Raw genomic sequence first — 26,530 nt, 5'->3', positions numbered from 1 at the left:
AACGCGACACGGTTGCACCAAATTTATTTTATTTTGGATGCCAGTATTTTTTTAATATGTTACTAGTACAGTTCTAATGAAAAGTAACCTAATAGAATGAGGTAAACTAAAAGGAAATTTTCATTAAAAATAGATTAATATAGCACGTGTATTTGGTTTTATCAGATACAAGGAAATTAACATTTTTATTGAGGAAACAGAGACGGACTATTCACTGGACACCTTTTCTATCGAATATGTTAACTTTATAAAATAACTGGGTTTAAAGTTTTACCTTAGGTTGTGCCAAGTAAAATTGTTAGGTTGAGGCCTGAAACATACATAAAAAAATACTACAAACTAAATAAATAACGACTGCGGTTTACGAGCTCTTGAAGTGTGTTTCATTTCATATTTGCACAATCTATACAAAGAAAAAGAATCCAGTAAAAGAATAAAAGTAAGGTAAAAGAAAACGAGTCCAGAGACAATTACTAAATCTAGATATCTAGCCACGATATTTCCTTAAAGCAAAATTGTAAACCAGAACAATCTTATCCGCTCTAACCGCCGGGAGGTATAAGTTGTTACAATTTTCCTTCCTACATGATATTTGATCGGACCAACAGCCGCGGAAGTATTGCCAGGTCACCTACATTAACTAGCACCATTAAATTATATTGGGATGCCGCAGCAAAAAAACGTCGTTATAAAATTCAAGTTATGATACCAGTACAATAAATAAACCTACTTTCGATATTGTAACATGTACAATTTTGGATAAAAAACATATTTTATTATTATTAATAATAAATGGACGAAATATAAAACAAGTCTTACGTTTCATATATACTAATATTATAAAGAGGAGAGATTTGATTGTTTGCATTGAATAGGCTCCGAAATTACTGAACCGATTTGAGAAAATCTTTCACTGTTGCGGAGTTACTTTAGCTATATTTACTAGTAGATTTTTTAATTCCACGCGGACGGACTCGCTGGCAACTGCTAGTTGATTATAAAAACAAGTTATCTTACTATTTTGTCAAATACCAAATACTGAAGCAATCAAAAAATTCTACACAACTAGTATGGTCAATAGACTTTAAGTTGTAAGTTGAATAATACGCCATTAGGTAATTACCGCTTTTAGAAACTGCTATACCAGAACTTAGACGTTGTTTATTATGTTTAGTTTTGTTAAAAGCAATGGCGCCGGCGCTTCTACCAGACGATACTAGCAGCCCACGTGTTATGGACTGTTTTGAATTCAATGCAAGGCCCAGTGTTCCGGAGGCGGGGATGTTTATTGCTTGCTGGAAGTCGGTGCACTATTCCGGTTATTGATATGCCATATAAATAATAACGAAGGTGTGTTTAAATGATGAAAAGTTTTTAATGAATTTCTAATGATTATGTATTCTCAATATTTTTTTTTCAGGTATGACTATACTTTACAAAAACTGCTTATTGACCGATAGAATAAGTTCTATTTTAGACGTAAATAAAAACCCATCTAAAATAACCAACATGGTATAAGGTATACGTTTAAGTCGTTTACAAGATATTAAGATCATTCGACCATTAAAAGTTTAGTAAACGACCAAAACAGGTAAAATAGGTGGATAATTAAAAGGTTTCGTAACAGTATTTTTAAAAGGTAAAACTTGAAAGGTAAAATCCTATTACCTTTTAGACGTTGTACTGGTATTTTGTACAGTTAGTTACGGGGGCGTTAGAAAAAGGCAACATGCGACCAGTCCACCCACGGCCGGGGCCCATCGATCCGGTATAGTAAGGTTAACCAAGTTTGTACAGTATCGATTTTTACTGACTGCAGTCGGTGTCCACTCGGATATTAAAACGGTGCAGGTGTCATTTTATATGAGTACTAACTGTCGCCCGCGACTCTGTCCGCGCGGAACTAAATAAAAACTTATTTAGTAGCCTATCTGTTCTACCATACAATATTATTACTTAAATGAAAATAACCCCTAAAGTAATTAAAATCTTATAGTAACGATTAGATCTGGTTTCTTAAAACTGTAAAAAGTAGAAAATACATCCCATAGTTACTTAGGTTGAAAAATTTAAAATTATTATTTCAAAAGACAGGTTTTTTTTTAAATCAAGTTTAAACACGATAAAATTAATTACCTGATTTAATGGCATAAAAATGTATTTTAAGGCTACTCTACAAAATAATACTTTAAGTGAAAACCAGAACATTTAAGGGCCTTACTATAAAAAGCTTAGTTTACAAATACAATTTAGTTTAAACATACCTCAACCCTTTTATACCGTGATTCTAGTGGCCGGCGCGGATTTTTGACAACATGGTTATTGAAACATTATGCGTAAGTTTATACCGAAAGCATTGTGGTGATACTAATTTATGGTGAAACATATCACCACGTTGACCTCAATAATATCAATATGCGGCGGTCAAAGGGTTAAAATACGTGTTTAACTAGTGTCTAACAGTATTTTTTGAGTAATACAGTAATTCGGTCCGTTGCTCGTTTGCCCCCTTCTCCTATAAAAAAAATGTCTCTCGTGTTAATTGCATTGAGTAAGATAATGCAAAATATACCATACATGTGGAGACGGCGTTGTGAAATTATAATTGGCGAAACTTTCAATACGTTTGTGACACCAATATGTAATACCTGAATATGAAGGCAATGGCAATAATTTATCTTGAATATTGAGAGTCAATTTTTTGAAAACAGCTTAAAGGATAAATTTATTAAGATAATCTATCTATTCAACGGATAAGCAAGAAAAAAATTATAGAATTAGAATGTTTCTAAATATATTTATAGTACATCATCCCCACTGAGGGGCTTGGAACCTACCCCAAGTTAGGGGTGACTAGGCCATAGTCAACCACGCTAGCCAAGTGCGGAATGGTTGACTTCACACATATCATTGAATCTCTCCTCAGATATGTGCAGGTTGCATCACGATGTTTTCCTTCATCGTAAGAACATCGGATAAATGTACATGTGTAAATCGAAAATTGAAAAACACATTAGTAGATGACGGGATTCGAACCCAGGAGGTGCAGATTGCAAGTCAAGTCCTTAACTCCTGAGACACCGACGCTGCCTAGTACTGATATCTAACAAGTATTTAAAGTTATTATGGTTCATATTCACAATGTGTAGTGACAAAAAGTTCTCTTAAAGACAACAGATGAAAATAAATTGAAACTAGATAACAAAAAACGTGTTAAGAAATTTTGCCAATTGACTGCTTAGAACGAAATTTAATTGTCTACTCGACCGTTCAATCAAAATATTTCAGCATTTAAATCGCAGCGACATAAACGGGAAAAGCCAGTTTATAATAATTATTTAACGTGCCTAATATTAAAAAGCGAGTACGACATCGACACGGCAACTTTCGCTTCTAAAAGATAACCGTATAATTGATAAGATTCTATCTAAATTAGTATCCATGATAAAATAATAATTGTTTTTGTAATAACAAAATTGTTATTTTTATGCACGATTCCTTTCGAGGTACGGAACCTTAAAAACGCCAAAAAATATATATTTAGTATCAGATTATGATATGCTACGATTACTATGAAACAAGAAATAGCAACAGCATTGATGCATAGGAAACGAAAGTACTGTATTAAATTCATTTCAATGTTTCTTTCAATAGTCAGTGAAAGTTATGTACTATAGATATTCATTTATGCAAATAAAAACACGTACAGAAAAACTGTTTTCTAAAGCTTTTAAACGATTCGGTAATTATATTTTAAAAGCTGGTTTTAAAAACATCGCAATATAGTTACCAACGTCTTAAGTCAGTATGCTTTTTTATCTTTATAATTTTTCGTTTTTTTTTAACATACAGTTATGAAGTATACATATTGCCAATAATGAGACCTACGTACCCTAGAAAGATACAAATATTTATAGGGGATTAACTAATAGTTTTTGTTAGGAAGCTTCGATCTCACAGTCCGGACACAGTAGCGCGGACCGGTCGTAAAGTCCTTGCGGGCTAGAAGGTCAGTCGAAGGCGAGCTAGTGACGTCACGCATTGTCAGGGCTTGCTGTAGTTAGACTATGACGCGGGCGCATTGCTGCGCTCTTAACTATTCTCTTAATAGGATAAGATTAGCTGTGACGTACTCCACTAAGTAGATCTAATTGATTCCTGCATTTTTTTAAATTTATTAAAATGCTTTATCCCTCATTCGCAAGGGCGCTTTTTTAAGGCCGCGTTAAAACTCGGCGTTGGTAGCTCTCGAGCGGAAAACGTTTTAAAAACACTTACACATAATCACTAAATTTAATGAATTAAGAAACGGCTTAACTCACATTTGATCGTCCGGTGACGGCACCGACTAGTTTTGTGCGAGACGCGACGCGACCGCGAAGTCTTCGGATTAAACACTCGCCCTGAAGATGGACCCCCGATGGGTCCGAAACTAGTCGGTGCCGTCACCGGACGATCAAACGTGAGTTAAGCCGTTTCTTAATTAATTAATTATGATGTCTCACGAAAGTTTAAACAATTTAATCACTAAATTTGATTAACGCGCGATAAAAAAGCGCCCGTGCTGTTCAGGGCTTAGTTTTTCAGGAATGTATTTTATGGGAATGTCAATGAATGTGCATATATATTTAAAATAAACTAACAGAACACCAGAATTCAATAAAAATAAAACATACAAGACAGGCACATTTATCATATAAATTCACATTAATCTAGATATACGCAAACATTAAATCACAGTATGTGGGTTAAAGAGTAACATTTTTTTTAAATATAGCAACAAGATTTACGAGCGCATCTGCAAGCAGGCCAGCATTTCACGCAAACATAATTATGACATCTGTAGCAGCTGCCCAAAGATCGGAGCTCAAGGATTGGTTCTTTGACTTCAAAAACAAAGTAACGCAGCAGGTGTTCCAACAACTCACAAATCTCATTTTAAGGAAGTTTGTTGGCTATATCAATAACAAATAATATTTCCGTTGTGATATGAAAACAACAGTTTAATATCTAGAAAACCGCACGAAAGTTAATCAATCCAAAGCATACTTTTATTACACTCCAGATTTTTCATGTTTTTTTCCCTATTTTTTTTAAGTATATATCCATTTTTTTTCTTGTATAATCGCCTCAAAAGTCTTCCTCGGATTTCTCGCAAACACATTTAACAAAGTATCCATAATCTTACTTAATATTATATTGGTATATAGATAAACGAATATTTAGATGGATGGATGGTCAATGGATCTTGATAAATTTGACACAGATGTAGAACATAGTCTGGAAGAACACATAGGCTACTTATTAAGTTTTTTTTAATCCCGCGCGGACGGAGTCGCGGGCGACAGTTAGTACAAAATACAGCTATAAATTTAATATAGCGCAGTCTGAATCATGCAGGTGGCACCACTGGGCTACACAAACATCTGTCCATGTGAATCACCTGATTAAAACCGCGGCTGTTCCCACTGATAGCGGCCCCACTACATTTTCAAATGTTTACCGTAAATCTGGTGACTTTGACGTACAATATGATACTGGACATGTAATAAATAATTTATTTTTCAACTCATCACTCGAATAAAATTGTTTGTAATATTAGAAATGATTCCCTGTGGATTCAGGAATAATGAAACTATCGACCCACCACAAGCTAGATAGAAATTTCTCAATATAAAGTCACGTACCTAAAATAGCAGCGTAATATTAACGTTTAATCTCTGGATAAGATAGCGTTTACAGTACAACTCAATTCTACTGAATTAAGATCATCTTTCGTGAAGTATGACTAACATCAAAACAAATCTCTTCTCACAAGAAGTAATATAAATAGACAATGTTATATCAAAAGTTGTGAATGATTCAACCGGCAGAAGAGCTTCAAATGGATCAAAGAGTTCCGGAGTTGTGACGAACTGACATTTGTGGCTAATATTAATAAGAGCAACAGAAATAAGAAATCAAATACAGATAAAAAAATTAATTCTTTGAAAATATACAAACTTCCTATCCTCTAACATACGTTTAAGAGGGCACAATTTTATCTGCTTTTTATGTTTTTACTACGAGTACATCACTATCGTATCGACAGAATATTGTAATAAAGTTTAGTTTTTTAATGTTGATTAGAGTTATATGAAATATGAGAGATATGAAAATGCTAACACTTTATTAAACGATGCAAGAAGTAATACGTCTCAAGTAAGGAAAGTAACATTTTACCCCAAAACAGCCGGAGACAGATGCGCAGCACAAAAACAACTAAGCACGTTCCCGAAATACGTGTTTATCTACAAACGTGTTAGGGTTACCACCGTTCGAATTTTTTTTAAAAAATACTGACCATTCATAAATAGATAGTAATTCCGAAAATCGACTCGTGTATGAAACACTCCATCTATAGATTATGTAACCATCATTTCAATAGTTTTATTTCGTGTTAATCGCGACAAAGGATAAGCTTTTAATGGCCGTTATAATCAAATGTTAATATATAAATTGTCTTAACAGACAACCCTGTTTACAAACATGTGTTCATAGTATACACCGTAAAATAAGCCGCAGTCTCACATCCATAGCATACAAAAACCTCCGGCCACTTTGTCACGCGAAGCACGCGTTCGTTTTCGGCGGGTCGTCCGGTGTAGCGACCTCTAGTGGCACACAAACGATTGAAAAAAAGAAATCAAAAGCGTGGTGACCCTGAAGCCGATTGCTGTTAGGCCTTTACGTATTGTTTCAAAATGGGATATTGCACTTATAGAACGCTTTGTTTGCAACATTCGTGTTAACATAAATATTTATAACCATTTACTTTTGTGGGTAGATAAAAAAGGCAATACTTTCCTTGTAACAGCTATAACACATATGATAAACGATATGAGAGTAATTTGTACTTACTCCGTCTATCTGAATTTGGGACAGCCAGTGGAAGTTTAAAGGGAAATAGGATCCATTGTTTTTCATTTTCTTACCAGGTAAACAAAAATACGACACACATAAAACCTTAAATTCTTTGAAAGAGTTTATTTGGTTCCGAAGTCTAAGCAATTTAAGTCTGTAACGTACCAGGATAACATGGTCGTGCGATTTTATTTTTTAATTAAAAGTACGAACATGTTTATTTTATTGTTTAAGTACAAGGCAACGTATTCGGAACATGAAACAATGAATTGTATTGTTCTCTATGTCACGGTCAGATGAGTAAAGAGATTCTATAAATATTTTCTTACTTAAACATTGCTACTAAAATACGTATACATTTTTAACATATATAAGCCAAAATTAACTAATTTTACAAAGAAGCATGTATCAAATAATTGGACAAACATTTAAAATTTGATTGACATGCAACACATTTCAATTTGTGCTCCATTAATCTTATGACGGTAAAATATCAATGTGACAGTAATAGCGTGTCTTGGTAGAAAGTTCTAATCAACTGGGGCATTGGGAAAATGACAATGTTAGTTTGAAGTTAAGTAATACCGATGAACTAAGAGCGAGATAATTTAGTGTAACATCAACTGATTAACTATGAAGCATGATAAATCATTCAAGGATATTCGAAAGCAATATTAAAGCTACGGTATTTTTTTAATATGAAAGTTTCGTTGTCCTTATTTAAGGGATAGACTACCTGGTAGGCTATTGTTATCGAAATAATCACAATTAAGAAGACATTTAAATGCAAGAATTAACAGTGACAAACTTTGCAACATCCTTGAATTGGCTATGAAAAGAAATAAGTTTTGTCACATAAAAACCACCGTAATGGAGTACTCCTTTATCATGATTCTCAAATATGTATCATTTCAAACTCCGCATAATAATCTCATTACTACGCACGTCAATATGCAACTTATGGGATAATCTAAAGCCAGAGCTCGGCATCAAGAGGTTTGTAATCGACCGGCAAATTAAATGACACGTCATTTATACAGTCTCGTAGTGGGAAGCAGGTTAATGTCTTCGTCTGATGGCACATGATAACTATGACTAAAATCTAATTAAGTTCGTCTAACTTTACATTGAATTTTATTTACAAACACAACATAGGCTGTTAATCTTAGTGATGACAATATTTCGATCCTCATAAAATCTATAATTTAGACGATTGTAGATTGTATGTACTCCTAATGTAAACAAAATCCAATCGTGAGAACTTTACCTTATCCGGACCCTAAAAATAAAGGCTCAAAACTAGGTAGATAATGTCAATTATAAAGGACACAACATCGAGGCAGGTCATTCGCATCGCGAATTTAAACGCGGGAAAGGTCGGATATGAGTCACATCACGGTTTGGGCGCGAGCAGTATCTACGGATCCATTACATTTTAAACATGGGCGGGTTTAACAAGCTAGCTGGCAATAATAACGTTAAACTGTCCGACACGTTTTACTCAACTATCAAGTTATCTACAAAATTTGGGAACCCTACCCATAGACAACCGCATTTGCAGATGCATTGTCTTTAATCGATGGAGGAGGAGACGCATAGAAAGAGAAAAGGATAGAATAATGTAAATGTCCTTATGTTTCGCCCAAAATGATGACCCCAATAAACGTTGGTAGTCATTTAGAATGTCGTAATGAACAGCGATATAGCGGACCTGTTTTTCCTATCAGTTACTTTATGTAACGTTAATTAGATTTAGTTGAGATAAATAAAACTACAAACATTGTTGTTACGTCATTTTAGATTATAATAATAGATAATGAGACATGCCCTAATGTTTTGGTGCCATACTTTCTAGTAATTCAAATTGATAACTGCAGTGATCACTTTTATATAAAAGTTTTAGAAGCTTAGCTATAATTATTATAATTGTTAGGTATAAACAACTAGCTTTTACCCGCGACTCCGTCCGCGCGGAATAAAAAAAAATAGAAAACGGGGTAAAAATTATCCTATGTCCGTTTCCTGGTTCTAAGCTATCTGCCCACCAATTTTCAGTCAAATCGATTCAGCCGTTCTTGAGTTATAAATGGTGTAACTAACACAACTTTCTTTTATATATATAGATAAGTGCATCACATAGTGTTAATAATTTGGGAATCATCTGTGATATAATAGAGTAGGCAGAGATCAAGGATTTCCATTTGGCACGGTCCCGATAAATTTTCTCTCTACATTTTTGCTATTTACTGCAAATACATCTGGAGATGTCTTATTCATTTATCAATAAACAGATTTTTGGCACTGGTCTATGAAAATAATGGACACAGCTGTGTGGTAAAATGATGTAATTGTATATTATTCTTACGAAAAATTCTTTGTTATTTCTGTAGCGAGATTTTGTTTACATTTTAAATTTTAATATTAATTTATGTTCCGTGTAAAAAAAATGTTTTATAGATATTTCCTTAAAATAACTGTGAGTGAACTAACAGCACAGATGCTAGATGATTGAAAACTAGTCTTCAAATAAAATTCAATTTGAGAATTCAAATTAAACCAATAGTTTACAAGAAATAGTTACAACAAGCTGTTACATTAAAAGTATATGTCATTACAGTGAAACAAAAAGCGTACAATGGTATAGTCATTTGTCTACTAGTGAAAAAAGCATCACAGTGTAGACAGGCAGACATGATTCATAGCCACCGCCTTAGGAGACACGCTTCGATGAGTTTACATTTAACTAATCACACTCATAAACAATTACACACCATTACATTTTAACTCAGATTAAAAATGATGACTGTTATATTAAAAAAAATCGAATTTTAATGTTGCCTTTATGATATTATTTGGAAAAATTCTTCAAAATGACTACATATAATTGAAAATAAAAAAACTTGAGAGGTGTCAAGGGACACCCGGATGAAACGAAGTTCCTTTCAATTAATTAGTGAAGGAATTGTAATAAATTTTTTTTTAATTTTTTTTTTAAGTCGCGAAACTACTGTTCAATGCGAAATAGAAATGAAAATATCTGGCTTGCTTTCTATAAGAGAGAGAGAGACAGACAGAGAAACATGCGACGCCGCACAGCTTACAATAGCTTATTATAGCAAAAAGTGTCGTGACAACTTTTCGTAAGAATTTTTTCCGTCTAGCCCCCTTTTACAACGCGCGATAAGGAACATCGTTCCAAAACTATTTATCGCAATCATGAATTTCTAACTCATGAAAATTATAAGCAACCATTACTTCTTTGTAGGTAAGATAGTAAAAACAAATAAACCCGCTACATTCGTGAGTAATAAAATCAGTAGTTCAGTTTTTTATAGCACTTTGTCGAATAATTTCGCAAGAAAACATCATTCGCTCTGATAATCGAAAATTATATTACATAAATGATACCACTTCGAAGTCGAAACGCATTTTATTGTAAAATAATCATAAAGAGATATGCAGTATCCGTAGAAAGTTTTGGAACGAGACCAAAAAAGAACATAAATGATTAACATAACCTAGATTGTGTGTGGGATAAAAATAAAATAAAACGAATGTACTTTAATTCAGAAACAAAAATTTGCAAAATTTATTTTCATTTCCGAACTTCCTGATTTCTTTCATGCTTCATATCGAGGCATAAAAAGATTTTTGTATGAGACGAAAGTCGAATAGACTTTCGTTAGAAATCTCTATATTATGCGTTTCAATTTTAGTTACAATTTGCTTAAAAGCATACGAAGAAATGTCAAAAATTAAGTTGGTACGTGATCCAAATACATGACAACACAAATGTAGCCACAAGAGGACAAATGGAGAATAATTTTCCTAGCAGTTACCTTGTCTTGGCCCCAATCCAATATGCTTTGTAAGATACCAATTACCGATTTCCAACCTGAAGGCAAATCGAAACGATGTTTCCACTGTGTTTGTGATCAGAATGAAATCTCTAGTGTTGTTAAGATTTCGTAGTACATTGTTTGGCTAAATAAATCAAGCAAAACATGGAAATGGGAAGATAAACATTTCAACTTATCATCTTCCTAGCTATGTTTTATATATCTACTTTTGTTAATACATATATACTAATATATACTACCTTTTGTTTAATGGAAAAGTTAGTACAAACTTAAAACTACAACATATCTAATTTACACGTATTTTCAGTGTAAGTTTAAGGCCACTTCCACAACGAATGTTGGCATGCAAAGTACAAAGTTTAGAGAGAGTAAAATCTCTAGAGTACACTTCAGCGTAATTCCAAGCAGGTTTTAGGTCGCATACACATCAAAGTGTTTTTACAATATCGAATCGCATCTGGCGAATCTGTACCGAGCGTCTCCGACACGGTTTAGTTCACGTACTATCGGATGGATTTACATGCAACTGCTATTGTATTTTTTGCTCAAAATTTGTACCTTATCGAATAGCTACAAGGTTGAAATTTCTAAGATTGAATTTAGTAATACACGTAACTTTACAAGATCATGCGGGTTCGTGAAAACTTGATACTAGTGACCTGTACTTGAAACTTTCTCGTCTTGAGCATCTTTAGATGTTCGTGTATACGGCGTACAAAATAAATTGAAATGAATAATTGTACACCAAACATAGAAACGAATGAGTCCCTCGCTGTGATATTACAAGCTCTGGTGAACGTGTAATGAATTTTCTTTTACACCACACATAACAGCAACGAGCTGTTTGTAATAATTTTTTTTAATTTATTAGATACCACGCCCGAGTTATACATAAACCCAATCTTATTATCATCATATATTGATTTATTTCTTTTAATATTGACTTGAAATATTTATCTGTTTTCAGGTTTAAAGATTTTAATTGGAGTGGAATTAACGAGAATGCAGTAGATTTGGCAGACTTTCGTTTTGGCAAACGCTGATAGAATGTACTGATTCTTAGTCAAATATCGAAACATGAAATCAGACCGAATATTTTAGGTATCAACCTTGTAGCCTATGTTTAAACTACTTGTAATAACGAAACGTAGTCACCCAAAATTATATATGTAACTTATAAAAATGTACACATAGATTTTTTTTATTTTATAACTTAATAAAGACAAGTTTTCTTATTTAATCTTATATTTACAATTCAAGGATGAAGGAGATCGTAAGTCATCGTTACCTCATTAGAATTAAACCTTGGCGGGATATACATTTAAATGCGCATGCGTAAGAACTAGCTGCATAAATATTTTCCAATATAAACACTGACCATGTCAACTTGTTCTACTAAGAGATACATGACGACTACTAATATTCTTAACATTATGGTGTGTGCAGTCTTAGAAACAAGCACATGCATTTTTTTTAGCCTAAGCAATTAATAAACAGAGTAGAATATTAATTAGTCTTACAGCAAGAAACTAAATGAAACATTGAACAAACTCTGCCGTCTATTTTGATTCGTGTTCATGTCTTTCGCGTCACGCTATTTCGGGCTAAAAGGTTACGTTAGTATCTAATAATTCTAATAAACAAGACAACGAAATCGAGATGCGTATAATGCGACTTGCCGTAAAGTGAATCAAAATGATTGCTCTAATTACTGTTAGTGAAAGTGTTATGCGACCGGCGATGTGGCGACTGCAACCAGCTCGGTTGGCGTTGCAAAATATTAGACAATGGGAAGAGCCGTAATACGGGGCCAATTGCACCACGTTATGCAACTGAATTGTGATACATAACCCAACACACTACCTACTAAATTTACATACAGTTGTTAAAGGGTTAGATGCACAAATTAAATACAAGCTATAGTAATTAAACTACTAGCCAATATAAGACCACTCTGTTAACTTCTTATTAATATTTTTAAAGTAATTTATTATCTTTTACCACTTTTAATCTAGCTAGATTTTCCAAGGTTGGCTATGAGCAACATTCTACGAGTAAGTGGGTATTGTATTAAATAAACATGAACCTTTTGATTGACGTCACTTTTTAATAGGATTGTATAGACGGTCTCACTGCACATGCGTATTCCTCGATGGTATAAAATACTCTTTTATTGAAAATTATCCATCAGACATAGAGCTCAAGGCATACTTAGTAACGTCGCATAGTCATGATAAAATACACGAATCTCTAGAACATTATTTTATTAACTCTTAAGTTTCGTTTGTAGTAATAATTACAAGATTTTTTTTTGTAATGAATAGATACAGTCCAGCGATTTAAATAATAGGAGTCAAATTAAAAAGCTGTATTAAAAAAAGTAGGTTACATTATTGTGGAAGGCACAAGTAATTATTCACGTTATTTTTCCCGCTATTCTTCCAGAACATGTAATATATTTTTGTACAATTCTGTGCACCCGACAAGATTTCATATTGTGCAACTAATTTAAATGGGAATAATAAATCACGAACTTTTTTCTTCAACTACAAGCGTACTTAAAGATAGAAATTAAAACATGCGCCTGATGAAGCAAGCAGAAAAATAATTACGCCACATATTACTTGTAACGAGAACTTCTCGTTCTTCAGCTAATCAACTTGAAATACAACATGTGCTAAAATCACACGAACTATTGCTGGCGGAACATGTAGGTGTGACAAATTTGAAAAAAACACAACATATGCCTTACTTTTAAATACGGGTTGTCATTCAAAAGCTTTCATAGAATACTTTGAGATTACTCATTTTAATTGCAAAGAAAAATAATAACTAAATATAGATAGTAGATATAATTTACAGTTAGCCCTTTCAATTGATCAGGTGAATTGGACCATAAAGTCTAGGAAAGCCATCCGGATCACATTACTGGGTTACAGTAATTATGTTACTTACGTATTATATTCGGTTTAATGACATTTAGAAGGATTCCGATACTGCTCTAGACGGCACGGGGTACAATTAATCGCACGGAATTGGGTCGGTAGGTATGAAGGTCGGAATCCAATTACAGAGAGGGTTGCAAAATAATATTATCTAATAAGTTAAAACGTTCCTGTTAAACTACTCTATTATGTTTCTAAAATAATAACATAAATCTTAACCGAAGCGTAGCGATCCCGTACATTTGTCTTCAGAGACCACGTAATAGTTTATAGTTAACATAGAAGGTTTCACATTCGAATAAACCATAATTAATCGTTAAAATTTTTAGGTTTCGATTAGATTTGTTGCGTTTAGGTTTTACATTATTAATGTTCGTTAAATTCACAATTTCCACCTAGTGAGGTTATAAACTGACAAAACTAACAGTAGTAGTGTACACAGTAGTAGTGTGTGTAACAGTAGTGACTTAATACAGTATATCCGTGGACAATTGCGTAATGAACAATTGATATCTTGTTAAGCTCTTGCTTGTATCAAGAGACGTAAGCGCAAGCGTGTCACTTGCCGCGCAGGTCATTCACCCGCACTTTGGGCACCCATGACAATAAGATCAGATAGTGACAACACAGTCTAAATCTTTTTTAACTTTCAAGTTGGTTACTTGGTTGATTTGAGATAATTAATTTGCTACACCTAAAATGTTACACAATTATTTTTCTATTAAAATGTGTCATCAACCATTGTTTATTTCGATGAATAAAGAAATGCTGATTAGTATTTTCCACTGCAGAGGCAATACATAAATAAATAAACCTTAAAATAAATTAATTAAACAAAATAAATGCTATACAAGACAAAAATGAAATGCTACCATTGTAGAAGAACACAGTGTAACGTCACAACATTTTATCCAGAAACAGTTTGTTTTGGTTAATGCTCCGTTGACTTGAATAAAAATAGACACATCGTAAATACCAAAACCGGTACTTTCGTTAATCCAAAGCACCAAAAGCATAGCACAATAGTTAAAACAGCACATTAAAGATTATCGTAACTCTGGTGTGTAGTACAAGAAAGGTGTGTTGGGATTCAGGAAATAACAAATTGGAAATTCGAAACCTGTCTATGCCGCTAAGTGGTAGGCGTGTGAATTTACAAACGTATTTTTAACACAGCTTTTTTAATACATTTCATATACAACAAGGGTCACTTTGAAAGGTTTGGATAAGCTCTATATTCTTTCTTTCTGTTGCAGTTTCAACGAGCGCTCGGCTATCTTGTTTGCCTAATGTGGCACGACAAATCTCTCCTATGATGACTGTATGCACCTTGAAACGATTACTAAGCCGTTTGCTTATCGTGTCATGACGAATTTTATGCTCTAAAAATGCACGTAAAATACTACTACTTACTATAAAAGAAAACTAGTGGAAAATCGAAAATATTCAATTTAATATGGACCACCTCGAAGACTAGTGCAGAATATAGTAGATTATTAAATATTACATAAGTTACGCGATTACATGTCTTTAATACCATGGTTCATTTGACCGTGAGGAATCTTCTCCAGTTCCCGTTCACTTTCAATGACAACTCAGGTCCAATTATAGATGAGGGTGACTATACGAATAGATTAGGAAGGACGCGCACTGAAATTAAATTGATGTTCACTAAAGCAGTCCCTTCGTTTGTATTTAGTACGAGCAATCTACACTAAGGAAAGACTAATCATACTATACTTAAAGAATGTACAATATGTTCTTTGTTAGCTTAGCTCGTTGTTAGATTTAAAGATAATCTATTGTAGATCAATATTATGAATAAGCAATTCAAATTATGGCTAGAATAGCATTATATGAAGGAACTATACTGTATTGTACTGAACAATGCAAATTATCTATAGAAAGCTAAAGAAATTGCCAGGACATCAAGCATATCAAAAGACGTCATGTGTTCTTAGATCTCTATTTTGTTTTGAGTCATTCGTTTAGATGAGCTATTTACAACCAGAAAAACTTTTGTTCGCTACATTTTTCTGAAATTAAAGAATAAAAGCATCGCGTGACAGTTAGCTGTCAAATTTTCTTAATTCGTTTTATTCCGTCTGATGAATTAATGCATCTGAAAATCCTAAAGTCCCTCCGTATCCCACAAAGAACATACAACGTGGTATATTTAATTGAGTTTGTATGACGTAACCCGTGCCAGGGTGTCGCACGTGCTAAGAATACCCACGTGCTCCCCTTCCAGGATAGCGTCGTCACTTCGCCACGCGCTGCGCATTTTGTTAAATTTGACAGATTAGCGTTAGAAAATTAATTAATTAACGTAACTTTACACAGTAAAATAGACAATTAAATAGTCATGTCAAGTAAAATTAATTTACATTTCTCTCTGTTGCACTAAGTCTCTTGGTATAAATTTATAATACTAGATATAAGCTAAAAATCTCACTAAGCTACTAATTAACCACTGTTAGTTAATGTCTGGTAACCTTAGTACACAACCCTTAGAAATTTTCACCTCTCCCTTCCTAAATGTATACTTAAAAGAGTCTAAAAAACCTAGTTGTGACCCACTAGCAAATGTTTATGCAATCAGTTGACTGTAATAGGTAACCTGAATTACTTAAAGGTTAGTATGTATTGCCGGACAGTGCCAAGTGCTCACCCGGACACGAGTATGTGACATTAGACACAATACAGGTCAACAGGCCGATTGTCCGTCAATCGCTAGTTACGCGCGGTGTGCTCGGCCCGTGCTTGTTATATCAGTTAAAATGTCATGTGACGTAGATTTTTTAATGTGGGATTCCATTGCTCAAACACTTGTATGGAAGAAATTGTCGTCATTTTTCATTCTCGTTAAAAAAAACAGAGATATATATGTCTTGTTACAATATATCATAACTTATTGAAAGATTTCGCTAAAACAACCTAATAAATAAAACGCACTGTCTCCGATAACATAAAAAAGCGATATACTATCACAAAATACGAGGCAATCTCATTGTTACATATCTTTGCATAATCTGTACCGTTTGTTGAACAATCGCGTGGGAATTCGAACTAAAGAAGCGAAGTAGAAAGTCGTAGCTTACCCTTTTCGATGTTCATATATAACTTTCATAATGTCTTAGAAAATTGTCGCCATAGGCACTTTTAGACGCCATAGGAGACGTTGGAAAGTTATTTACGACCGAATGTTATTTCTAGTCACAACCAATCCCATTATATCACGAAGGTAGAACTTTGTTACGTAACCAAATTAGAATAAATAAAGAATTAAATTAATCATAAGGATTTCTAATCTATTTTTAGCCGACTTCAAAAAGAAGGAGGTTATCAATTCGACTGAATTTTTTTTTTTTTTTTTAAGTGTGTTACCGCGAATCTCCGTCCCTGGTGGTCCGATTTTGATAAAAATTATTTTAAACGAAAGGAAGTGCTTGCAGGTGGGTCCCATTTTTTTGTTTTTTTTTTTTAAATAACTAGAAGACTAGTAGCTTTGAATATAGCTTCAAAATTTGTTGCGTAAATTAGGGACATTTTTGCTTTCAGCGCTTACGTAGGCTAAACTATAAGACCTACATCAAAATGATGTATGGCGAATTGTAGCTCTTTAAATGTGCTAAATAAAAGTCCGCGATAGCATATATCTATCTTTTATAGTTTTCTCACAATAAACATTTTTTTCTTTACGAAACATTAATTAAATTCATGCCCTATTTCCGACGCTATTATTCAAGTTCAGTATTAACCCTTATGTAAATAAACATGTTTATTATCAAGAGAATTTAATGTAGATTATATTTGCAATTAAAACTATATCATTCTGTCTAATAGTTTAGGAGATATCGTAAGAATAAAAAAAATAGCCGACTTCAAAACAAAAAAAACTATCTCAAACAAAATGCGCTCAAAAGTAACTTAAAAAAAAACAATTTCAAACAAAATGCACTCAAAAGTAACGTAAAAAAACAATTTCAAACAAAATTCACTCAAAAGTAACATAAAAAAACAATTTCAAACAAAATGCATTCAAAAGTACCATAAAAAACAATCTCAAACAAAATACACTAAAAAGAAACAAAATAATGTCATGAAAACTTCTTTCTTTCTTCTCTCTTTCAAAAACCCTCTAAACTCTAAAGAAAGTTCTCTTCTTTCTTGTAACATGTCTATATTGTATAATTATTGTTATTTCGCAGTCGGTGTCGGCCGAAGTAAATAGGTGCATTTTATATTTGAGATGTATTAGACATACTTACGTTTATGTCCCTACTTAGGCCGAAACCGACTCCAAAATAACAATAATTATACAATATAGACATGTTACAAGAAAGAAGAGAACTTTCTTTAGAGTTTAGAGGGTTTTTGAAAGAGAGAAGAAAGAAAGAAGTTTTCATGACATTATTTTGTTTCTTTTTAGTGTATTTTGTTTGAGATTGTTTTTTATGGTACTTTTGAATGCATTTTGTTTGAAATTGTTTTTTTATGTTACTTTTGAGTGAATTTTGTTTGAAATTGTTTTTTTACGTTACTTTTGAGTGCATTTTGTTTGAAATTGTTTTTTTTTAAGTTACTTTTGAGCGCATTTTGTTTGAGATAGTTTTTTTTGTTTTACAATTTTACGTCGTGATTTTTATATGATGTGCGAGTCACGAAATGACACCAAAATTAATAAAAAACACAACGATCATTCCGCTTGTGTCATGCGAACGGCATTCAATAGAACAGGTTCTTGCTAATTGTGTTGTGTTGCCTTGAACGTTTTAATGATTCGCATCCTACACTTGCCTCCACTGTATTAATTGTTTAAATCATTAAACGTCGATATTGCTGTTCTATTAAGGATAATATCACAAAAGACCGATAAATCAATGTATGATAGTGTATTCAAATATTTAATTTGCTGACTCGCAATTGAAATAAACAGAGAAAAAATCCTTATTATGAAACATAAAATTGGGACATAAGTGGAACGTAATGATTCATTAAGATCATTAATAAACAAATGCACGTCGTCTAAATTCTATACAAACTAAGATGTCAATTGCTATGCATTTTAATGATGTCAATTAGGACAAAATTGTAATTTTTAACATACAAGTCCACTTAAGTACCTACCTATTGCAAAAGGACAATTGACGTATACAAAAAATAATATCAATAAAATGCAACAAGTTATTACTTAATTTCGTATCTAAGGTAAGATGTGTACTTGTAGTTAATTACATAAAACATTGCCTACTATTATATACCTACGAGTCGTTTTGAATTGCAAACATGTTCGTCAACTTTATGTCGTGAATGCGGAAAAGTGTTACTTATGAAGTTATGACCTAAAACAATATCGTCTTTACTACCTTTGCTGTTGCCGTTTAAGCTAAAAATGTTGCCCTTTCCCTCACTACTTTCTTATTGTGCATGTTTTTTGTAAAGGCATTTTGCTAAGTTCAGAAACATAACGGGCCAAAAGTATTGGGTGATTATCTAATTACATAGAGACATTTAAAATAATATTGTTATCAAAATAAAACACTGCAGATTAGTCGGGTATGCAGGACACGCGCGATTTGCGTCACATAAAACTGCGCAGTATTTTACCACAACTCCATTGATAATAATCCAACAGTGGATAGCGAATTAGTCATCGACTCAGCACAAAACTTTATATGAAGAGTATACTAAAGCAGCAAGGTTTGGTTTAAAAAAGTTCTATTGAAAAGAAGTTTTACACAAGTTCATAGACATCACACAGACACACTTTGTTTATCACTAATTTGTTATGTATTATCAATATGAAAAACTATTAATAATTTTTAATTAAAGATCATTAAAAATACGCCTACAAACAATAGAGCGTTGACCCATAGCAATGTGGGACGTGTGATCTTCGATTCCAATGGCGATGTGAGGTGCTTTACGTGGAACAATAGCATCAATAATAGACTGTAAAAAATGTGTCATACACGTATCGTGTCCAGCACACTCAAAGACGCAAAACTTGAAACTATATTTATGAGCATTAAGCTATATTTATAAAAACTAATTGCAGTTTTGATTCCATCGTATCAACAAACCAAACACGTGCACCATCCAAAACAGTAGGTATAAATATAGTAGAATAAAATAAACAAATATAAGCTTAGAAACAGACACGCAGTTGCAGTTTTAAAAACGTCGAAGTTTATCTCGGGGGAAAGACTGGGATAGCTTCGCCTGGTTTGGCAGCGGGAGAGTTCTAAAGGAAGCCACCAATTGATTTATAATCAATTCAAACATTAGCAAACGCAAGATTAAACAGATGGAGCGGGTTAAGCGAAGGTTATACGAACTTAGAATAGTTTGATTTGCTATTACGTCACTATGTTGTATAGACTTTGAAATAACCTGTTCTTTTATTCTGTGTTTTGATTTTTACTATAGTTTATTAAAGCTTGTTCTCAATAAATTGCTGCTATTTATTCGAATGAATAAGGTATTGTGACGTAGTCTGAATATTATCGTGACATGTTCTAATGGTAAATAAGTGGTTAACCTTATAAAAGCTGCTTTCAATTCAATTAATACCTAGAAAAATCCAACAGATAAAAAATACAGAATAAATAATGTTAATATGATACTGAATAAGATTTCATTTAGTGCATTTTCTTTGTCATCTTGTTAACAACAAGAAATGAAGATTTATATACCAGGAATACATAATTGAATAATATATCCTTATAAAGTTCTCTTATCGCAGTTCTTACAGCGTTTCGTAAGTTAAAAGTGGTATGGTTAGCAACGCACGTTATGATATCGGGACGCAACCCCGAAACGTTTTATACGGCCCATCAAAACTTTACTGCCTTGTGTAAACATTTTACGATCGTTTTATTCCATTTAACACACCTCTACTTGTAAAACAAAACCGTGGTAGCAAACTGTCCGAAATTAAAAATGAAAATTATTAAAACGATGTGCAAATTTTGCACTTACTGAACTTATTGGTATATACCAGAGATAATTTTCCTTACTACATCATTCCCTGAGTCAGATCAGATCAGGTAAAGGAACTCATCCTTTTACCTGATCTGATCTGACATACATATATTTCTTCCAGAATTTTCAGAATTTCCTTTTATCATTATTTTAGTCAGTTGGGAAAACCTTGGAACCAGTCTAGAGATCACAAGCCCCAGTATTGAGGAAACTAACCGCAGAGAGAGTAAACCAAGAGAGGGTACTGAAATGAAGGATATTAATGAAGTAAGGAATTTAGGTTTGCCCTGAGCGCTTCTGTGGCTTAGTCTATATGAACAGACTACTAAGGAATGAAAAACAAGACAACTTAATAAAGTACCTGTGACAGACTGTAGTGACTAAATAAAATAAGACGCAGTACACTCACCATTTCCTTCTTGAGATAGGTGAGCTGCGAGTCAAGGTCCTGTGGCGGCGGGTCCTCGGAATGTGTAGGGGACTCGCACATGTCCGGCTCGGCCTCCGCGAAGCCGCTCAGACTTTTGGGCAGCGGCGGCAGCCCCGACAGCGACATCGTACTTATCGCGCGGAACTGCTTACGGAGCCTGAAAACGATCAAGTTAATAATAACAAAAAAAAAAAAGACTGTATTACTACCCCGAGGAAAAATATAAATACAGTCAAAACCGTTTATAGCGATATCGTTTAGAACAACATACCGGTTAAATTGACCAAAATCAAAGGTCCTGGCTGAATGTTATTACATATCTTTCCTATGAATACCTGTCACCGGTTGTTACAACTATCGGTTTTTACGACTCAATATGAGTAGTCCCTTCGATGTCGTTATAACAGATTTTGACTGTAGAATGAAACCTCCCAGTATAAAATCGAATCCATTTAGACTACAATTGCACTGGAACGGACATACATAAAAGCCCTTTATACACTAGGCAATGAAAATCTTCGAAACGCGGCGATTTTAGTTGCTAAGCGACTTAAGTATTACAATGTTATAGAGCTTGGTACAAATGCACGCGTCGCAAATATTTTGTTTTAAGTCACCAAAGCTAGTCAGTCAGTCGCTCGCAAGCTGTTTGTCAAAAATCGTCGCAAAAAAGTCGCCGTGATTTTCTAAATTGCGGATCAAATCTATAAACATGTAGACATGTAGTCGCTATGCTTGTACTGACCGAATAAACAACTCGCGTCGACGATTCAACGCTGCGTAAACGGAGCGCACGCAACGAGATATTCGCGACGAAAGGAGGAAGATTACTTCCGAAGATTTACGTTTACTTTTGCATGAAGGACCTACTAACTCGTCCAAGACGATAAATAACTTTATTAACAGTGGTAAGTGGTGGAGTAAGCAACTTAAGTTGACTATGTTCAAACTGGTCGACATAGCAAGGATAACATTGTTTGCTAAATGTAACTTGTTTACTAAGTGTATAGCACCCAACTTTCTTTCTGATGTAAGAGTTACTAATCTGTCAGGTAATCGAGATTATTTCGTAATCGATAAAGGGATTCTGACGTACCATGAATTATAATCAACTAGTATTGAGAATGAGATTAAATACAATAAAAAAAAGATTTATTCCTTCATTTAGTTTTTTACATGCGCGATTACCGTGGTGATTGCATGTAACTGCAATTTGATACGTCATAAAAATTTCTAGCACAATTTTTTCATACGGTACCAGTTAAAACAACCTATGATCTTTGGTGTCACGAATAGACAATTAAATGCAATAACTTCAAATTTATAAAATCACTATATTCGTAATCATCAACAAGAGGCCGTATTTTACTATCTTAATAATATTAAAATACGAATGTTTAGATGAATGGATGGATGGTTGTAAGAAGGTAGGTGTACGAATAGATATAGAACATAGTCTGGAAGAGCACATAGACTACAAATTAAGTTTTTTTTTTAATCGCGCGCGACAGCTGGTTATTTAATAGTTTAGTAAATTTATAGTCTATGGTTGTCACCACCTACATCAATAGGTATAAAGCAAGTCTATGACACGGTAATAATAATACCGTGAGTGAGAGAGATACAGTTATACACAATTCCTGTGACGTGACAAAGACAGGGATAACTATCTTCCGTCCCTTTCTGCGTACCAGGGTTTGGGGTTTGTTTGGAACAAAGGTTGTCCCCTACAAACAACCTAGGTTGTCCCTAACAAAGTTTGACATTCGTGCTATTTTTCGAAAATTGTGAGTACTTAGTGGCTGTAATTGTGCAAAAATATTTTGATATTACAGTTTTAGTAAGGTAAAGTTTATAAAACATGGTATACTGCTGTATCGTCGGTTGTAAAAGCCGTAGTCAGCGAAAAGAGAAAAACATAACCTTTCACTCGTAAGTACTGAAACTACGCACTTATTCACATGTATTCATACAAAATAAGGAAGAAAATACAAACTAGTTGTTCTTTACAGTCTTTGTAATAACTAATATGTTAAAATACGGGTAAAATCAGCTAAAATAAAATAGTATTTTTCGAACATTATGCGCCCAAACGCAGATGTCATTTGTGTCAAATAATATACTGTAGATCTGGGAAACAAGCGGCCATATTAAACTTCTTTTCAAATTGGTTGGTTATTACCCGTAAAAATAATACCACCATCTTGTTGTAAAAATTACCCTGAATTTAGGGGAAATAAATTATAGTATGTATAATGTATATAAATGAAACAATTCACATTTTTTATACTATTTTCAACAGATTTCAAAAGGAGTTTTTAATTCTGGTATATGCTGTGTTTTTAAATATTTGATACTTTCTTATCCCGTTGATTTTAAAGAGTATGCTTTTTAATTTGTCCCATGTAAATTTTGTTTCTTAGAAATTACATTCAAAATAGTTTAATATTAAGTAGTTTTACATGTAGTGTTCACTGTAATGATATACAGAGTAATTTAAAATTATATGACTATAATATTGGTATGTTTTTTGTAGCTTTTTATGAAGACTTAGGGCTTCGTGCATATCGAAGAAAAATAGGACATCGTTTGAATGCTCGTCTAATGGACCTAAGACTGAAGAGATGCCGCGCTTTGTTGAAGCAGTACGCGGGAAAAAAATATCGGGAAATTCTTTTTTTGGAGTCACTCAAGACATCCTTGATTAAGGCAGCCGCCGATATTGACATGGACCTCGTTCGTGCTGTGATAGACGACTGGCCGAGCAGATTGAAGGCCTGTATTCAAAATCACGGATGTCATTTTGAGTAAACTTTAGTGTCATAAGAATCTATGTTTTGTTAAGTTCATTTTGGTATATAAATGGTCACATAATGAATAAACTTGTTTCAATTATTTTATATTAAACATGTAACAGAATTTATGACCTGACTAAGTATTACTAAAAAAATCTGTTTACGTAATCTTAGTCACATAAACAAAAATTACGCATTGTTTTTTATATTTATTACGTTTATTAATTACAATTTAATTGGGAATATATAAATTGGTATATATTAAATTATATCGTAATTATTCATTTTCGGGACAAAACAAATAACTGGTAACCCCAATCCTTTTACTTATATATAGGTATAGTCTATAGTACTCTCTATCTGTCCCTTACGGGTGAACGCGCATGCCATATCTATATAATTCTTCATCTGAGGTATAAAGACATAAAACAATTCTAATTATATTGACACGATCACATGTACTCGTATTCATGTATTGTTCAATAGGTTTCAAGAACAAAAGAAGAATTAAGTTTTGGAATGACATTGCCACTTTTTTAAAGAACACTTTTGTCACAAAACCATTAAACGTATCAACGTAATTTAGATAATAACCTAATCAAGAATTTTTTATATACGTATCGACATGAAATAGAGAAAAATAATTCTTATCAGTTTCCTATCAAAATAATTGATAAATTATTTTTTTCATATTACCATAATTTAAATGTCCCCAAGATAATTCAATTTACATGACATAACGTTTACGTCAAATTAAATAATTTAATCAAGATAAAGCTACCATTCATTAGATCGATTTACAACGGATACCATTTTACTTTGTCCTAGAAACATTTTAACTTTGTAGTAATACGCGGTATAAGCGAACCAGTACATTGTTAGCACGTGTCTATGAGGTGACCTTTCAACACATAACTAAAGCCTTCGGCGAAACAACTAACGTTGTACAAAAATAATATTTGTGAACATAATAACCGAATTGTACATTTTGTTATTTTCACGTATTTTCAAGTACTCAAAATTTCCTGTATTCCTGGTATCTTACCTGGATTTGAGATCATCATCCGCAATATAAGCATATGCTTGTTCATACATATCGTCCGTCTGTTCACTGGTCACTGAACACAAGGCGTAGTTGGGCTCCAAGTCCGATTCGCACAGCTCGCTCGGGTCCACCTCCAGAGCCTCTGGCACGTTGGACTGTGACCGCATCGTCTGCAGCTCGTATATCAACATCTCATGGTTGTTCATGTCCTTTGTGATTTCAGGTGAGTCGTTCCCGTTACACAGTATAGAAGAATCTTTACCCTTGTCTATTACCGTGTTCGCTTCGTCTGTATTATTGTTTCTGCTAGCCAGTATTTCTGATATAAGCATTTCGGTAACACGAGACGTTTTACGTTCAAGAGAATTATTATTTTTGTTCGGATCCTCGACCGAGGAGTCATTATAAATATTTTGAGTATCAAGCGAATTATTTTGTCTCGGCGGGCTATTTCTTAATCTGTCGTCGAATTCTTGAACTTCATCAACTGTTGCGTACGGCGCTTCCGGAACTATATTTGATTCGGCTTTGGCATCTATTGGTAAGGAATACGGACTAACTTCTGTCAATTCTTTCTTTTGTTTATGTTGGTTTGGTGCTGCTTTATTAACAGGTAAAGGTTTCATTGGTTTTAACTTAGGTTTGGGCGACAGTGGCGGTGGTGGTGCTTTCCTCAATGGCAACGTTTTCTCTGCAAAACTAGAAGACTTAGATACTTTGGATTTGGAATCTTGATCTAACTTGTTCGAAGTTGAAAGAGATCGCACTAAAATTTGTCTGCAAGTTTTCACCGCTTTAGAATTCAACGATTCATTCGACCTCTTCACGGATGTCGGTCCCTGAATACAATTGCTATCACTGGAACTTCGTCTAGAGTTCTGGCCGCTAGATTTCTTTTCATCTGAGGAAGAGCTCCGATCACTGATCACATCTCTGATGAAGGACTTGACTCGTGCGAGACCATTTTGCTTCGGTGACACGATCTGTTGACTCGCTGCGTAAGTTCTATCCAATGTTTTAGCCTTTTTAGCATTGTTCAGGTCCTGTTTGGATGAAGCGCGGGATTTGGAGAGGCTGGATTTGGACTCGGTAACGGCCTTTCTCGTCTTGGCCAGAGCTTCGGCCACCAAGCTCTGGCTGGGCCGGGGCGGGACGGGAGGTGGCCCTTTGATTTTGTTAGTCTTCATGGGCTGCGCGTTGGTATGTACCATAAGCATGCTGAAACGAGGCTTCACTCGTACAATACTATAAACACGGGCACTATAGTATAATGAGCGCGAGAACGGCACTACGCGTCTGTCACGGCACGAGCGAGCGCTGGCGTGTGGCGCGTCCGTTCCGACCGCAGCGCGCGACTGACTGATGCGAACTCGACTAAAGTAAACGTCCGCGACGTCGTAGCTACTTACTGAACCTTATTAAACTTTAGGCCGTCTACTTAAAATAGATTATTGTGTGCGCGCAATTTAATGGATTGCAATTTTTAGCAGTTTACATAGTTGGTAGCACACGGATACAATAACTTGACCCACACTTAAATTATTGTAAAAGTGATTGTTTACTAT

General features: G+C 34.0%; 1 protein-coding gene across 3 annotated transcripts in view; it reads right to left on the bottom strand.

Annotated features, from left to right (window-relative positions):
• The window catches only part of LOC106712672 (anaphase-promoting complex subunit 11), a 34,921-nt gene that overhangs the window by 6,672 nt on the left and 1,719 nt on the right, over positions 1 to 26,530 (bottom strand). The window contains exons 1-2 of one of the 3 annotated variants that reach the window (XM_014505298.2): positions 24,966 to 26,357; positions 21,105 to 21,282 (exon numbers count right to left, since the gene is read on the bottom strand). In XM_014505298.2, the coding sequence (XP_014360784.2) occupies positions 21,105 to 21,282; positions 24,966 to 26,182 (1,395 nt within the window). In that variant the 5' untranslated portion in view covers positions 26,183 to 26,357. Of the gene's footprint in view, positions 1 to 21,104; positions 21,283 to 24,965; positions 26,358 to 26,530 lie in introns of those variants that run through there. The other 2 variants (XM_014505300.2, XM_014505302.2) reach the window with 2 other exon arrangements.

Source organism: Papilio machaon, chromosome 7, assembly GCF_912999745.1.
Source record: "Papilio machaon chromosome 7, ilPapMach1.1, whole genome shotgun sequence".
Lineage (NCBI taxonomy): Eukaryota > Metazoa > Arthropoda > Insecta > Lepidoptera > Papilionidae > Papilio > Papilio machaon.
This window is presented reverse-complemented; position numbering and strand designations above follow the sequence as displayed.